This window comes from Crocuta crocuta, unplaced genomic scaffold (assembly GCF_008692635.1).
Source record: "Crocuta crocuta isolate KB4526 unplaced genomic scaffold, BGI_CrCroc_1.0 scaffold17, whole genome shotgun sequence".
Classification (NCBI taxonomy): Eukaryota; Metazoa; Chordata; class Mammalia; order Carnivora; family Hyaenidae; genus Crocuta; species Crocuta crocuta.
In genome coordinates this window covers 4,505,327-4,521,743 of record NW_027532041.1, presented here as the reverse complement: position 1 = coordinate 4,521,743, position 16,417 = coordinate 4,505,327, and the positions used below count along the sequence as shown (strand labels likewise).

At 40.6% G+C, this 16,417-nt stretch overlaps 1 protein-coding gene across 7 annotated transcripts in view; it reads right to left on the bottom strand.

The window, feature by feature from the left end:
• Positions 1–16,417, bottom strand: part of OSBPL6 (oxysterol binding protein like 6) — a 211,224-nt gene that overhangs the window by 41,092 nt on the left and 153,715 nt on the right. For 5 of the 7 annotated variants that reach the window (XM_077776286.1, XM_077776285.1, XM_077776288.1 and 2 more), the window contains 3 exons: positions 15,168–15,300; positions 8,172–8,275; positions 7,500–7,592 (listed from right to left, as the gene is read on the bottom strand). In XM_077776286.1, the coding sequence (XP_077632412.1) occupies positions 7,500–7,592; positions 8,172–8,275; positions 15,168–15,300 (330 nt within the window). Of the gene's footprint in view, positions 1–2,306; positions 2,382–7,499; positions 7,593–8,171; positions 8,276–15,167; positions 15,301–16,417 lie in introns of all 7 variants that reach the window. The other 2 variants (XM_077776292.1, XM_077776291.1) reach the window with 2 other exon arrangements.

The window sequence follows — 16,417 nt, the reverse complement described above, 5'->3', positions numbered from 1 at the left end:
TCGGATGCTCCGTGTTCTTCTGGGGGGAGGGGCCAGTGTATCTCTTTTCCCAACCCCGTGTTCTGTTGGGTCTGGCTGATGTGGTAAGTGAGCTGTTTCAGGTTCTAGGGCTAGGAATCAACAAGAATAAACCTCTGAAACATCTCTTTTGGGTGTACTTTTTTTTTAATTTAATTTTTTTTTTTTTTTACAAATAGTTTATTGTGAAGTTGGTTTCCATATAACGCCCAGTGCTCATCCCCACAAGTGCCCTCCTCCGTGCTTGGGTGTACTTTTCTTTGGGAGCAATCTCAGCAGCCCCAGACACTTGAATGGGTCTCCTTTTCTCTGAGGAGAGTAAGTAGCGAGGAGTCATTTGGAGGAATTCTAGGTAAAATAGGACACACTCAAAATGTATGGGATGAGTTAGTGCCAGGAAGAGGGAAGATGGGGAATTAAGAGGCACATTGACTAAGAGTCACCAGCATCAGATCACTAGAGATGTGATGGGTCTGGGGGATCTGGGGTCTGGGGGAGCAAGCTGAAGGTCCTGCTAGATGGTGTTATACTTTGCTACGGAGTCAAAGCTATAAATCCTAAAGGGGGTTAGAGTAACTATTCCCTCCTGTTATTTCTGAATAACTACTAAATGTTGCCAGCTTTTGTCATTAGATGTTTGGAATTATTGGAAGTTATTCTTAACTTCTGTGGTCACCGCTACCCTTGGAAGGGTAATACTCTCCTCTTTTAAAAGCTTTTTCTTTTCTGTTTCTCATTCTATTCAAATAGGTTCTGATCCCAGTTTTATTATACTCACTCTATGTATCTGCAGTTAAAAAGATGAACACAGTAGAAACACAATCATTCCCTGCATGCCTTTTTAGAAGGACATTATTTAAGGAACTGTAGGTATTTTCACAAAAGGACCGACCTTTCCTTTCCATACTAAGGTATTGTTCTCTCTCTGATAATCATCTGGATTTCTAAATTTTATAAATGAAAGGTTAACAACTATTTAAGTAATTTTACATGTATCTATTGTAGTAATCGGTTATGGTGTCACATATTAGGCATACATTCATAAGATACACATTAATCATGATATCAATTTCATTAATTTGCTTAAATGTTCACAAAACTATGAGTTTAAGAATCAATTCCTTGATAAACTCCAAGCCACTGGTTCATTTCATGATCAAAAGCAATTCTATCTCTCCAAAGATCCAGCTAAGCACTCAGATATAAAGCAGGAGTCAGTTATTAATCAAAAATAGAAAACCAACAATCCTTGCATGAGTATCCATTCTCTTACAATGTAACCAAAACCTTTTCATATTTTTCAGCAATTCTAGTCTTCAAGTATATTCCACCATTAGCAAGAGCAAGACTATTGTTAATTCAGAAAGCATTATCTAATAGTCAAAAAACCCAACATCCATGATTGCTATGAACTGGGTATTCTGTACTTTAAATAGTTGACAGGATGTCAGGATTAAGCAAATATTATGATTTGCTTTTATCCAGCAAAGGTTCTCGTATTTACATATTCTATTTTCTATTCTGCATGCACCATTCACTATTCTAAACAGCTTCTACTCAAGTTAAAATTTTGGTTATTTACCTTATCTGTTTCAATACTTACTCTACCCTCCTAATATCCATCCTATTTTCTCTTAAACAAAACCAAAACAAACCAACCTCTAGATATATATTAAGCACCATTTAACTTTGTAGTTTTCTCCTTTCCACACTATATTTTCTGATTTTAAGCTCAATATTCTTTCCAGAAAACAATTTTCCCTTGCTAGGTGTAATTTGGGTAGCCATTTAGAGATGACATCAAAATTCACCTTTTGTTACCCTCTCTTTTCTTTACTCTCACATCCTTTTCAAATAGTCACAATGCTAAAAAAAAAAAAAGCACAATTTATGTCTGTAGTAACATGACTTTTCTTAGAAAAACAAATCAGTTAGCAGAGGTTCTGATATCAGTATGACAAAAAAATAATAATAATAACAGTATCATTTTAGGAAATTCCATACCATACGGAGCTGTTACTTAGTTTTGCAACCTTGAATTTACACGGTTTCTTACACGGACAGTCGAAGAACTGGATTAGATAGCAGTTTTCCATCGCAAACACGAATACCCATGTGCGACACCTGCCATGCAGAGACAGCCAGAGAGCATGCAAAAGCTAGGCCAGCACAGGAGTGGGTTACGGTTGATGCCACTACACACGAGTGGCACCACTGGGACAGGAAGGTGACGCTTGGACAGTTTCTCATTCTTATTAAATGTCCACTTGAGATTGAAATCCACTCACTGTTGTAGCCACTGCTGCCGCTAGCCTCTGCCGGCGCCGAGTGGTGCTGAACTGGCCCTTCGCAGATGGCCCTTCCTGACAGTGAATGAGAGAAGAGGAGGGAGGAGAGGACACGGGGGAGGGGAGGGGGGGATACGGGAGGATGAAAGATAATCAGACAAGGGAAAGGGAGAGTTTTTAAGCGGAGTTGACTTGTCCTAAATTGTAGCCCTGAAAAGTGCTCGAAGGGGCATTCATAATGCTGTGAGAAAAGTTCACTGCTTTCATTGAAGAACGTTTAAACATTTAAGTCTAGCTGCTGAATACAACCCCACCCCAAAGGGAGATGGGAAATTATGAAGTGATGAATAGCTTGTGATTTTAAGGTAAAATAAAGGTACATATTGTTTTCCCCATGCAATGTCATATTATATGAAATCAACGGCATTTCCAATCAATGGAAGCAAAGATGAAACTACGTTCAGGAAAAATGATTAAATAAGTAACGTGCAAAGGCTAAAACCAACATGTTGTAATGGGTGTCTCCTGTTAGCCAGGCAGGATTTTTTTGTTCCTTGCTGGGAGGAAAAGTGCCGAGGCAAGGGTACTAGGAATCTTCAGTTTCCCATTTATTCCCCTACTAGGAAGCTCACTGGGATTCAACATTAGGCATGGTGTTGGAGTTTTCAGGTTGGAGAATTTTCCAAGGAGGAAGCCAGTCCCCATGGCATAGAGAAAAGCAAAAAACAAAAAACAAAAAAACGCCAACACAACAACACTCAATGTCCTTCCTCAGTGTGTTGGGACAGTGCTTACAAAAATCAACGATGGAAACCTGAAAGCATGGGTTTCATTTAGTGATGGGCATCTATGCATGGACTAGTAGAGGAATCCCAGAGCTCTCTTTTCTATCTTGTTTTGGTGGACAGGAGTATGGGATAACGCTGTTTCCTTCTAATCACTCAAGTCTGCATCCATTTGACAGACCCACATCTTCACGGTTGTGAGAAATAATTTCAAGTCCAGTGAACTGAGAGGGACTTAGCATCACCTAACAGTGCAGATTAAGGAAAAGCATGACTGCTTAAGTCTTTTTGGAACAACAGAAAAATATTTTAAATTCTTATCTTTCTAATTCTCTTCGAAGTTTCCACGTGACATTCACATCTCTCTTCCACGTGCATAAGTCGTCCATTCGCATTATGTGTATGTTGTACACACACACGCCTATCTAATGTGCTTTCCACAAAAAGTTTTCTATACTGAACCCCTTCATGCTTCATGTAGTACGTAAAAGGAGGCAGAACTCATTTTTACCCTTCAGCATAACTTGAGCACCTGGGAGATCTAGGACAGCTAGAAGGACACATGAACGACAACAGACCCTTTATCTGCTCCTCCAGGCTTCTTGCTAGTACCCATTCTCTCCAACAAACAGGGATCTGGTATCAATTTGTGCGACGAGTCACGTAGAAAGCCTAGCGGCTCTTCAGTTTCTAGCAACCCTTCACAAACCAGTCCCTTCTCATCCTGCTCTACCTCACTGAAAGCACAGCCAAACTGTTCCTGTGTGATGGTTCTAATGAGATTTTTATTAGAACCAGAAATCTGAAGTTTGGGAGAAAGTCCTTTTTCTAAAGGTAATCTCCACAGACCTTCCAGGAAAAATGCCTTCAATGAATTACACGAAGGATTTCTGAGGCCACCTTCTCAATAGCTTCTAGTAAAAGTACGGCCACACAGATCTAACATGTAACCTTCATATTCAAATCAACAGCACAACCTAACCTATGTGAAGAATAAGACATCAAACATACAGTATAACACATTCTTCACTGTTACTTTCCTGGGATCACTTTTTTTTTTTTTTTTTTAAATTTTTTCTTTAATGTTTTATTTATTTCTAGGAGAGAGAGAGAGACAGCATGAGCAGGGGAGGGTCAGAGAGAGAGGGAGTCACAGACTGAAACAGGCTCCAGGCTCTGAGCTGGCAGTCAGCACAGAGCCCGACGCGGGGCTCGAACCCACGAACCGCGAGATCATGCCCTAAGCGAAAGTCGGACGCCCAACGGACTAAGCCACCCAGGCGCCCCATCCTGGGATCAATTTTTTTTTTTTTTTTTAAATTTTTTCTTTAATGTTTTATTTATTTCTAGGAGAGAGAGAGAGACAGCATGAGCAGGGGAGGGTCAGAGAGAGAGGGAGTCACAGACTGAAACAGGCTCCAGGCTCTGAGCTGGCAGTCAGCACAGAGCCCGACGCGGGGCTCGAACCCACGAACCGCGAGATCATGCCCTAAGCGAAAGTCGGACGCCCAACCGACTAAGCCACCCAGGCGCCCCATCCTGGGATCAATTTTTTTAAATGATCTGTTTTATAATCATTTCAAAATAACAACTACTGCAGAATACTGAATACAAAGGTCAGCGTGACAGAATCAGTAACAGCGGCGGTAACAAGCAGCACCACTCCCACCACCAGGCAGTCTAGGTTCTTCCACAAACGGCTGGTGTACAAGTTACAAACAACAGAGGGGTTGAAAAACGAGCCCCTCACAACAAAGCCTCTCACATTAGCTGCCACCATGACACAGAGAAAGTGGTTCAAGTAGGGAGATGACTGTGGGTTCAAATACTTGCCCTTGACTTGTACGATCAAGGAGGGAACAACCTGTGTACTGGGGTGGGAGAAGGTGGTAGGTATGTTTAATCCACTAAATAAAGATATATGCTATGCCTTTCTGTAAGTAAAACAATGGTGAGTAAAGACATTTACATTGGTCATAGGCATGCCCGGCTAATTTTATGGTTCCCTAGCCAAGTGTGCATGTTGGAGTAACTTCCTGTTAATAAAGAATGAGCATCCTGGGGCGCCTGGGTGGCTTAGTCGGTTAAGTGTCCGACTTTCGCTTAGGTCATGATCTCGCGGTTCGTGGGTTCGAGCCCCGCGTCGGGCTCTGTGCTGACTGCCAGCTCAGAGCCTGGAGCCTATTTCAGAGTCTGTGTCTCCCTCTCTCTCTGACCCTCCCCTGCTCACGCTGTCTCTCTCTCTCTCCTAGAAATAAATTTAAAAATATATAAAAAAAATAAAGAATGAGCATCCTAAGGGCTACTAGAAGGCCTGCTGGTTTGGGTGAGCAGCTTAGGGGCAGTACAGTCCCAAATTCTGCAGCATTCACCCTACAATACCCCCCGTTTTACCAGTCCAAGTGGAAGCAGGGTTTCTCTCGGAGCAACAAATAGTTCACTGCCACCTCCAGGCCTCATGACTTCCACTTGGAGTCAGAACTGAATCTCCTACTTTCAAAAGTTTAACATTTCCTTCGTGCGTGGGGATGAAGTGGTTTCAATTTCCCTCAAAGATAACTAAACTGGAATCACAAGGGCCATTTTGTAACTCTTTGGCAAACAGAAACAAAACAAAACAGCATAAGTAAAAATTTAAGAGCAAACTACCCAAATATGCAGCAGAAGTATGAAGAATATTTTCCTGCTTTTTGACCAATTTCTTCTGATGACTCAAAAAAATCTTCATAAACCCTCCTCATTTAGAAAAGCACAGCCTGTGACTAGAAGGGCCATTCAGAGTTGCATTCTTTTTCCTCCAGGAAAAACCGAGTGACACGGGGACCACAGCGAGCCTCGTAGCCACGGCAGGGTGGCCACGGGCATCTCGCTCAGACTCTCTGAGGACAACCAGCCTCTTCAAGGCAATGGCTGTGAACAGCCGTCTGTTCAATGGCATGCCTCAAAAATGAGATTGAAACAATGTCTGTCTACAAATGTATATGTTCATATGATGTGGCCTTCTTCAATTATTTTTATAATGGTTCTTTTTTCTTGGCTGTGAGAACCCTAGATACCATGTTTTAAAAAGCACCACAAAACGGGACAATCACACGCTCAAAGCAAATGAAGCAATTTGAGGTAAATTTTTGGTGACGTCATTTAGCACATTTGTCTTCTACAGTATTAATGTTCTGAAGAGAAAACACACAAAAACATGCTGAATAAAGGAACACAATAAATTGTGTCATAGAATGTGGACAGTCTAACTAAAAAAATCATGAATCTTTAGTGCTTGTGAAAATTTATTTTCAAATATATTGTGTTAGCAAGCAAAGCATCAAAGAGTTTGCTACTTACACATTCAGACTTACATACAACACAATAAATATCAGTACGGTCAGAATTAGAGAATTATTATTCACTCAGAAGACACTGAAGATTTGTGGAAAGCAGTTCCTTTTACCTTTTGTTGGAACATAAATTGATTTGTGGAGTTATAAAAAGAAAAGCAAAATCCTAAGTCTGATTTTGATTGTTGGGGCAAGAGTTTTTTATATAATATATAGCTAGGATCAGAATAGTAAACATTCTGGTTTAAAGATCTGAAAATAATATGATTTCTGACACAAGAGGTTTTAGGCATTTACCATATTTCATATCACTTCAGTGCAATAACCTAAGATGTTCTTACTTTAAAAGTTTTAAACTACACATTTCAAATAAAGAACTTATTCAAAATCAATTTCAAGTAAATTTATTGTGAGTCATTAAGACTTTCATGATTCAGACTTTAAAAGTGATTGCTGATGGCCAAATAATATCTATTTTTGAAGAATCATAGAATTTTAGAGTGAAAAGGAATTCAGAGATCATTAAATTAACTCCATCACTTTACTTGGGAGCAAATGGAAGCCTAGAAAATTGAACAGAAATGCATCAGATTATACTGCCAGGAAATCACAGTGATTACACTAGAACCTGAGTTTGTTGACTTCCAATATTTGCAGACTTCATACTTTTTTACTGACCCATAAAATTTTGGACAAAGCTAATACATAAAAGGCTCTTTTAAGATCAAGTATGTATAAATGAATGCTCATTACAACACACTGGAATTGTAGCCTAGATTTTTAAGGTAATTTTTTGTTAAATTACATTTTAATGGTTCAAAGGCCACAAGTGAGAATGAAAATGCGTTTGTAGTCGTATTAAGTCATTTTAACCTTTCTCTTAAATTATTTTGACATATTCCAGAGTAAGATGAATGGATTTCCCGCTGTTTAAGATAGTATAACTCAGTCTGTAAAGCACTGGCTTTAAAGCAGTTCAGCTGCTTTAAGCTTATTAACTTCCATGAACTGATATCTAAAGACTAACATCTTAAAAGCATATAAAAATATGAATGAAGGAAAAGTAAAGTCTGTACCTGCAGTTGTATTTTTGTATCTTTGCTGACACTTTTTGTTCTCCATCGTCTTGTGACTCGCTTGTCTTTCTTTGAAATATCTACACAGTTAGCCTACATTACACAAATAGTTAAAAAGCAACAAAGTATGATTAAGTTCACACACATGATACAGATGCAGACAAAGAGAGCATAGCATGTTAGTAAAGAATCCTTGTTAACCACCTAAAGCAAACCAGCCAGGAGAGAAGGTCGTATCTGATGCAAAGTGGGCATTAAAAGCAGAGATAAGAACTTGATCATACAATATGTTTGTCTGCTATACAAAAGGAAAACAAGATTAGAGATCTACAGCTGTTTTTTTTTTTTTTTACATAAAAAGATGGCAGCAATTCTGAGACTAAGATGTATCTTCAAAGCTATTATTTCTAATGTAACACAAATATGGAAGAATAATTCACATATTTATTTCTTCTACTAGTTTGTACTTAATGTAAAATATACATTAATATGTCAAAATAGATATCTTAGTATAATGACACCAAGAAATCAAAAATATTAAGAATAACTCCAGAATGCAGATTCATTTGTACTGTATTAGTCATTTCCTTTTCAATGTTACCTTATATATTCATAGAACAATCCAGTAAAAATTCTGTGTTAATGACTTAAAGTCCTTTTGGTAATGTTTACCTGCATGTCAGTAAAGTTAGGTGCTGACTGAGTTCTCTGAAGTATTTCCAAATTTTGCAGGAGTTTGCTAAGTTCCACAAGGTTTGACTGGCAGTGTGCAAGGTCTAAGAAAAATCAGAAATAAAAATACGTTAGAACTGGGCAGGGAGGGGCAGGGATGGTAATAAAAGACAGTCAATCCAAATTATGGCAAGTATGATTAGGTAGATCCATGTTTACATAATGATGCTACTGGCAAATGAAACAAAATAGGCCCTTCTCTGGAATAGAACCTTAAAAGCATTGAGGATTAAATGAAGTCAATGCCTACTTAAAATTAACAGCTAGTCACTACAATCTCAGTGAAATTGTGTTTCTTCACTATCCTGTTCAGGTGGCCCTTTTCACATAGGAAGCACACTCAAGGGAACTGCAGCAGTTGTATGGTTTTAGTCTTGGGAACCTATCTACCTGCTCCTAAAATAGTTTATAAGGTGGCTACCTGGAATTTAGATGGAGTCAAAGTCAAGTTCAGAAATATGGGATGGAATACAAAGCCAGACATATTTGTCTGTGGTTTAGATCGCTAACAATGTTGCAATGAATGATTTCTTTAAAATCTATGAGGGATGCTATACCAAACACAACCAAAGATTCTTGAAGTGTGTTCCCTGGCCCAGCAGCACCAGAATCACCTGGGCATGAAACTTATTGTTTGAATTAATGATTAATGAAGAAATGGCTTTTAACTTTATTTTTAATTTTTGACTGTATTTGAACAAGAGAGAATTTTAAAGATTTGCATAATAAAATATCACTCTTAGAAACGGACTTTTGGCACATGAAATTAAATACAGCCAAGAACATTGAGTTATTAGTATTACTTACACAATTATCAACATTCAGAACATGGCTGTAGTTATGTGATTACTTTTGGATGTATACTATTTATAAAGAGATTGTAATAGGACAAGTCTACAAGTTAGTTATATTATAAAGTAGTTATAATATGAAGTCAGTCAAATTTTGGTGAAAATTTCATTTATATTTTCTTTGTTTCTCATTGAATGTCAAGGATCTGCATTTTTACAGATATAGTATAAGCAGCAAAATACTGTTATTAAATATGGCTAAAGATTAGCCGGGCCAAATAACATAGGTAGTCGTGTTTGGGGGATTTTTGGCTTTTTTGTTGGATATAAAAACAGAGGAGTAACTACTACAAGAGTCTTTCTAGGACTCCCAATCACTGCACACTCTATGGAGACCAGGGTAGCAGGAATTTTAGGGCCAGGCCATACCCTCTTCTTTACACTGACCCTGAGCATGGAGCCCAGGTGGGCTGTTCAAGGGCTACGGTTGTTATTCGGAGAGCTATTGGCCATCAATGGCCTTTGAATTCCTTCAGAGAGGGAGCCCCATGGAGGTGTGGGAAGGAGAGTACTGACGGAGACAGCACCTGCCACCACCTTCAGGGGAGGCCACGCCCTTGTGCCCCCATTCTCTTCCCTATGAGAAAACAAGGGTCCAGTGGCTCAGGAGGGTAGGAAATAGAGAGCAGGAAAGGAAAGGAAAGAGGAAAGAAAGCAGTGCAAATAAGGAAGGAGGGCTAGAGGGAAGAGGAGAAGGGAGATGGGCTAGAAAGTGCCTACATTTTAATTTGGATTTTATTTAAATGTTTTTTAATGCTTATTTATTTATTTTGGGAGAGAGAGAGAGAGCATGAGCAAGGGAGAGGCAGAGCAAGGGAGAGAGGGAATCCCAAGCAGACTCTGTACCATCAGCGCAGAACCTGACATGGGGCTCAATCCCACGAACTGTGAGATCGTGATCTGAATTGAAATCAAGAGTTGGATGCTTAACCGAGCGAACCATCCAGGTGCCCCTAATTTGCATTTTAAAGAACAAAACTGTATCATAAGCACCATGCTAGCAGGGACATTATTTCACATTATCCATGCATTGAGCCTTCCAGCCAGTGAATATGACATCCATGCATCCTACTAAGTGTGATTACTGTACACAAACGGTGTATGGAGGTAGCATAGCAATCTGGAAACGGGGCTTCAAACCATCAAAATAACATCCACTCTTTTTCTAACAGAATGGAAAGAGAACTTCATGAATGAACGTGATTCAAGGCAAGAGACCTGAAACTAAGAGTCAGGAGACACGGACTGACTTTACATGTCCTGGCTGCAGTCTCTTCACCTGCCAAGTGGTGGCAGTAACATGCCCCCCCCTTCCCTTCCTGTCTTTGAGTAGCAAGTGAGGTGGTAGATGGAAAAACGCAGAGGAGTATTGAACCCTCTGTGGTTAATCATGCCGCAGGGCCTTAATTTGGAGTAAGCCGCATCAGTCCTCACCATTTCTATCACTCAAAATATGGGAGAGATGAACTCCTTGGCGGGATTTCACTGTTCACCTAGTGTCTGGATGTACATAGGATTATAAAATTTTGCCAAAGGCAACAGAAATACCTTTAAAAAAAAAAGAAATCTCTAGAATTTCTTTAAACTAAGATTAAATCTAATTTTAGCAATAGGGAAAAAGGAAAAACTATGCCAAGAAAAAAAAACTGCTGAGATAGTTCATAATAGGGAACAGTAAAAACTTAAATATCTAGCAATGTACTTATTTTCCCAACATGCTCTACCTTGTTCCAAAAAGAAACAAGTCGTCTAGCTGTGGAATGGTTAAATAAATGAAGGTATGTCCAAAGTTATCATCCTATGATTTCATTTAGAGACCACTGATGGGAGACACTACAGTTCTAAGTACAGAGGAAATAGCAATCAAGTAAGATTCATGGAATATACATTCTGTTAAAAAAAAAAACAACAAATAAACACTTTGTATGTTAAATTAATACGTATCCATCTTCAACACTGGCATACGAATCCTAATTTAACATTTCATTTCCATGGGGGAAAAATACTCTCCAAGAGCCAAGCAACTCCCTTACGTAACTGAGATCTGGACTGATTTAAGTTCAGATCTATGAGTGGTCTGCCACTTTGAGGATTAGCACTATAAATCAGATATTTTATGGGTTCAAGATGCTACATGATGAACTTTTGAAGTACAAACCTCAATACTGGGGATTCTATGAAATGATTAGGAGAGACCAAAAAAAAAAAAGTGTTGTGAGAGTTTAGAAAACAGAGAGTTATCATGGTTTGATGTCATCAGAGCACACTTAAAAGAGACAGTGGAAACTTTCCTAGGTCTGGAGGATTGATGGGAAGGATTCAGCAAAAGAGAAAGGTGGAGAAGGACAGAAAGGGCCCTGCAGGTGGGAAAGAACAATGTGTGCCAAAGCACAGAGGAAGGAATATGCAAGTATGTCCAAGAAATAGCAAATAAGTTCAGTTGGGCCAATGGAAAGCAAAGTGGAAAGGGTAGGTAGGGCCTGAAAGCTGGAAGGTGGATATTATTATTATTATTATTTATTATTATTATTATTATTATTATTATTATTACATATTTTTTAAGTAGGCTTCATGCCCAGTGCAGAGCCCAACATGGGGCTTGAACTCACAATCCTGAGATCAAGACCTGAGCGAGATCAAGAGTCAGATGCTCCACCGTCTGAGCCACCCAGGCACCCCTGAAGGGTAGATGTAAAGGGCTGGGCTAAGTAGTTTGGGTTGCAGAGGCCATGGAGAACCACTTGGAGGGATTTTTGCATAAAAGCTATTTAAAGAAATGTCAGTCTTGATGGGAGAAGTATGTCACGGGCAAAGAACTGGCTTCGGGGTTAGTCCTTCATCTTCACCAGGGCAGCTGTGTAAGCTTGGGAAAATTCCTTAACTTGCATGCATTTCATTTTCCTCTTCTGCAAAGCTGGGGGAAGTTATATCTACATCTTACAGCTGAGTGCAATGACCTATTACATGCCACCCTGCGTGGCTCAGTCGGTTAAGCGTCTGACTTAGGTTCAGGTCATGATCTCATGGTTCATGGGTTTGAGCCCCATGTTGGACTCTGTGCTGACAGCTCAGAGAATGCCAGCCAGGAGGCTGCTTACTGGCCAGAGAGTGGGTGAGCGGCGGGTCTGAGGAGGGAAGAAACTTGAGAGGAAGGGCAGACGAGGGCATGGGTAAGGGTGGGTGGTTTCAAAGAAATAAAAGAACTCAGTTTGGGATAGATGAACAGAGTGGGAGGGCCAAAAAACCCTCTGAGGTCTCAGAGGTGGTTAGGACAGCAGCACTAACCAAAACAGGGAAGCCCAGCAGCTGGGGCTGTTTCAGGGAGGAGACAGAGGCTGGTTTCAGACAGGCCGAGAAGGGACGTGACAGGGAGTACACACAGACAGAGCCAGCGGTGAGGAAAGGAGGCAGGAACGTAGCCTAGTCTGGATGAGGAGCTGAGATTCATACAGTTTTCAGTCTTTTTGAGAGAGATATGGTGCAGGTGCTCTGGAGTTAGACCACCCACGCTTGAACCCCAGTTCCGCCGTTGCTGTGTGAGCGGAACAAGCCATAATTTGATGAACAAGCCGTTGCTGCTTGGTCAGAGTGAGTTGATTCCCCTGTATCTAGGTTTTCTCATCTGTAAAATGGCTTTGAGAGGACTGAATGAGTTGATGTACACAAAACACCTATGATAGCGCATAGCTCTTCACACAGAAGAGCCCGATACCTATTAGCTGCCGCTATCATCGCTGCCACCGTCCCTACCCACCATCACCGTTGCTGCCACCACTACCATCACCATCACCATCACCATCACCACTATCTCATCAGAAGAGAGATCCCAGCTGAAACTATGAGCGTGTCTGTCACTTCCAAAGTGCAGAGTGTAGTTGTTAGAATCCAGGTGGCCTGCCCTGGCCCTCCAGCTCTCCCTAAGTATTTGCTGTGTAACATGGGCTAGGTATTTGAACTCTCAAAGCATCAGTTTCCCTATCTATCAAAATATGGTTCATAATTCCTGCCGGGTACTACTGTGAAGATTTACATAAACCATATATGTAAAGTGCTCAGTTCAGTGTCTGGCCCATAACGAGCTCCCAGAGTGACTATTAGAGAAGCCGAAGGCAGAAGACTGAACCTTGATCATCCCCACGACCAAGGCTGTCCAGATGAGAATCCAGGAAAATGGAGGAGGAGCAGTTGGAGAAAACGGAAAACTTCATGGGGCCTAAGGGAGAAGGCTCATGGAGAAGGTTCTACAGGGCAGGTCAGAGGATGAGGTCCGAGAACAGAGTGGAGACCAGTTGGCCTCTTGCTATCAAGAATGCCTTTTTCATTGAGCAAAAAGGGCAAACATCAAATTATGGAGAGAAGCCGGAGTCTATGGACAGAGAGCAGAAATGAATGAAAGATGAGGGTGTCTCCTGGAGAAGAGGAAATTACTGCGCTAAATCCTGACGGAAATGGAAAGGCAGGATAGAGGACACAGGTAGAGTAGTCAGGGTGGGGAGAGGCAGGACCACCCCTGAGACAGGGGAGAAGGCACAGGAAGGGTTATGGAGTATTCCAGAGCACACAGGGACACAAATGCATCCCTCTCTCCCCCGACAGCCAGGGGGCTTTCCTGGCATCAAAGTCAATGTCTTTTCACTTTGGTCAGATGAATGGATTTTGTCCCAGTGGACGGTGTCAATCTTGTCAGCAAAGGAGGCAGCCATGTTAAATACCATGAGTGTGTACAAAACTGCGGAAGTTAGCAGAGAGGAAACATCTAGAACCACTGCTAAGGTGAGACTACAGTGTTTCAAGACAGTGAGGTTTGGCTTCCTTCTCCAACCTGCAGTGCATATACTCAAATGAACGTCTCTGTGTTTTGTGAATACATTTAAGTAAAAGCCTCTGAATGGAATGCCAGCTGGACATGCTTTATGAATATAACATCCTGCTTAAAATCATATTTTCACATAAAGACTCAGTTTAGGATGTGCCCAACCAGATTTGGGGGTTGGGATCAACATGAATTGTCACACTTTAATTTTTCTAATTGAGGATGTAAGAAAATAATTTAACATCTACTTTAACCATAACTTCATAAAAGAAAATAATTTAATATAAATAAGTTAGGCCCAATATCATCACAAAATAATTTTAAAAAATTAAATCAAATTAGCTTTATTAAATCCTTGCTATGTTATCCTTGTCTTCTCAGTTTAGAAGGTCAATTGAAAACTGTCTCAAAAAATAGAAATGGTCTGTGGCAGTTTGGACCAAAATGCTCAGTCAGGCTTATTACGAGGGTGTAGAAAAGTTTCTGGAGATTAGGAGGCTCAGAGACGGCAGAGTGAAGGAATCGTGTATAAGTTAGGAACGTTTAATAACTGTCCCACAGTGTAACACCAGTAACAGGTAACTGTGGCTAGAAGATGCCATATAATTTTTGCTACTTAGTGCGGGTTGTCGGAAGACATACACTTGCTCTAGGACAAGATGAAGCAGCAGAAAAGGACGCTGTAGAAGGGACTTGGCAGCAGAGGGCGAGGGTGGAGCGAAGGTGGAGGTGCCCTGTGGGCTGCACAGGGCTGTGAGACTGCCCCCAGGGTGGTGGTGGTGGGGGGGGACAGGTAGGAGGCTAAGGAAGAAAGAAAGTTGCTGGTGGTGAGGAGGGAGGTGAGAAGGCCAAGGCAGAAGGGAGTGGAAGGCAGGGGAATGAGGAGACCAGATTCAGTAGTTGGGAGGGTGCGGGAGAACGAAAGTGGAGGGGGGCGATAAGGAAGCCAGAGTCACGGGAAGGGGAAGCAGCTGGTGTAGAAAAATAAGAACAAGAAAGGAGGAGGCAAACAAGGAGGCTGGAGGGGGAAGGACGCAGCAGCCACAATTCACCTCTTTCTTCTTTTTTTTTCTTTGTGACTTTTTAAAAAATTTATTTATTTTGATCAATTTCTTTCATTGCTTTTTTTTTTTTTTTTTTTTTTTACAAATAGTTTATTGTCAAATTAGTTTCCACATAACACTCAGTGCTCATCCCCACAAGTGACAATTCACCTCTTTCATTTCTGTTCTCATAGCTTCTCTTAAGAGCCTGCCCTGGGCAAGAACTAACCTTCTGCACACCTGTCCATTTCTTCTGAGTCCTGTAACCAGGCGGCCACCTTGCTCTGGCCGGTCGTGCAGGTAGCGGGGAGGCTGTTGCTGCATGGTAAAGGGGACTGCCATGGACAGCTGTTTGCTTGCACCTACAATGAACAAGAAGTGTACGGTTAAGTAGGAACAGCAGATTGAAGTGATTTAAACAACTTTTTGAGGTATCTTCAAAGTGACATCAAAAGAAAAGAAGAAAGGGCACACTCGAAATAGGGAGGAAGCCTCGGGGCTAAATGTGTACCTGCTCAGTGAAGCCAAAATTCGTAAGTCATGACACTCTCATTAAGCCTCTATCTCCACCATACAAGGAAAGGGACAATATTGAAGTATGTTATATCTTATATCTTGAGGGTCTGCCAGCTCAAACTCCCAACAAATTTAAATTGCTCAGTGAATTGTATTGGACATGGGGTCCTTATTACAGGACTTCTGATTCATGACTGAAGGCCTTTCCTTTCCAGACATTCTCACTTCCTTATGATCAACAGCTCAAGGCCTCATCAGCCACATGTGATTCCTAAATGCATTAACCACCATCCAGCAACCTTGCAATTCTTTGAATGCATATTACAAACTGTAATATATAAAAAGGCAGTCTCGGCAAATTAGTATTGTCTACAGCTGATAGACTTTCCAATAAAAGGATTTTACATGAAATGAAGATGCAGGAAGTATAGTAAGGAGATAATGCAGTGAGTTCAGTGAACACTTAGTTGAAAAAGCAGGAACTTACTTCTGAACAAGCTGAAACAACTTCAAAACTCCATATTTGACTTTCATATTCAATTACAATTGATTGTGTCTGTCCTAAATCATCAACAACCGAAAGATGCATGCATTTAGCAAACCCAGACTTAATACCTATACGGGGCCACATACCAATTAATGCTCAGGACTCTCATAATTTGATACTTAGAATGCAAGCCAAGTGATAAAAAAAAAAAACTCTCTTCACTCTTTATTGTGTTCTGCTAAGCATCATGGAAATCTTTCACCAAGTTCAATCTTTAGAGGTATGTCATTTGTAACTACAGCAATAGATCTTCTATGAAAACCAGAGCTAAAGAGCTTTCTTATTACAAGGCAAACAATGGAGAGGAACTGGTTTCAGTTCTCCATTCTTGGGTATCACCCAAGTTATTTAATAAATAACACAGGGATGAAAATAAGACATCTTTTATCAATAGTCTATGCCAAAGATGCAGGCAG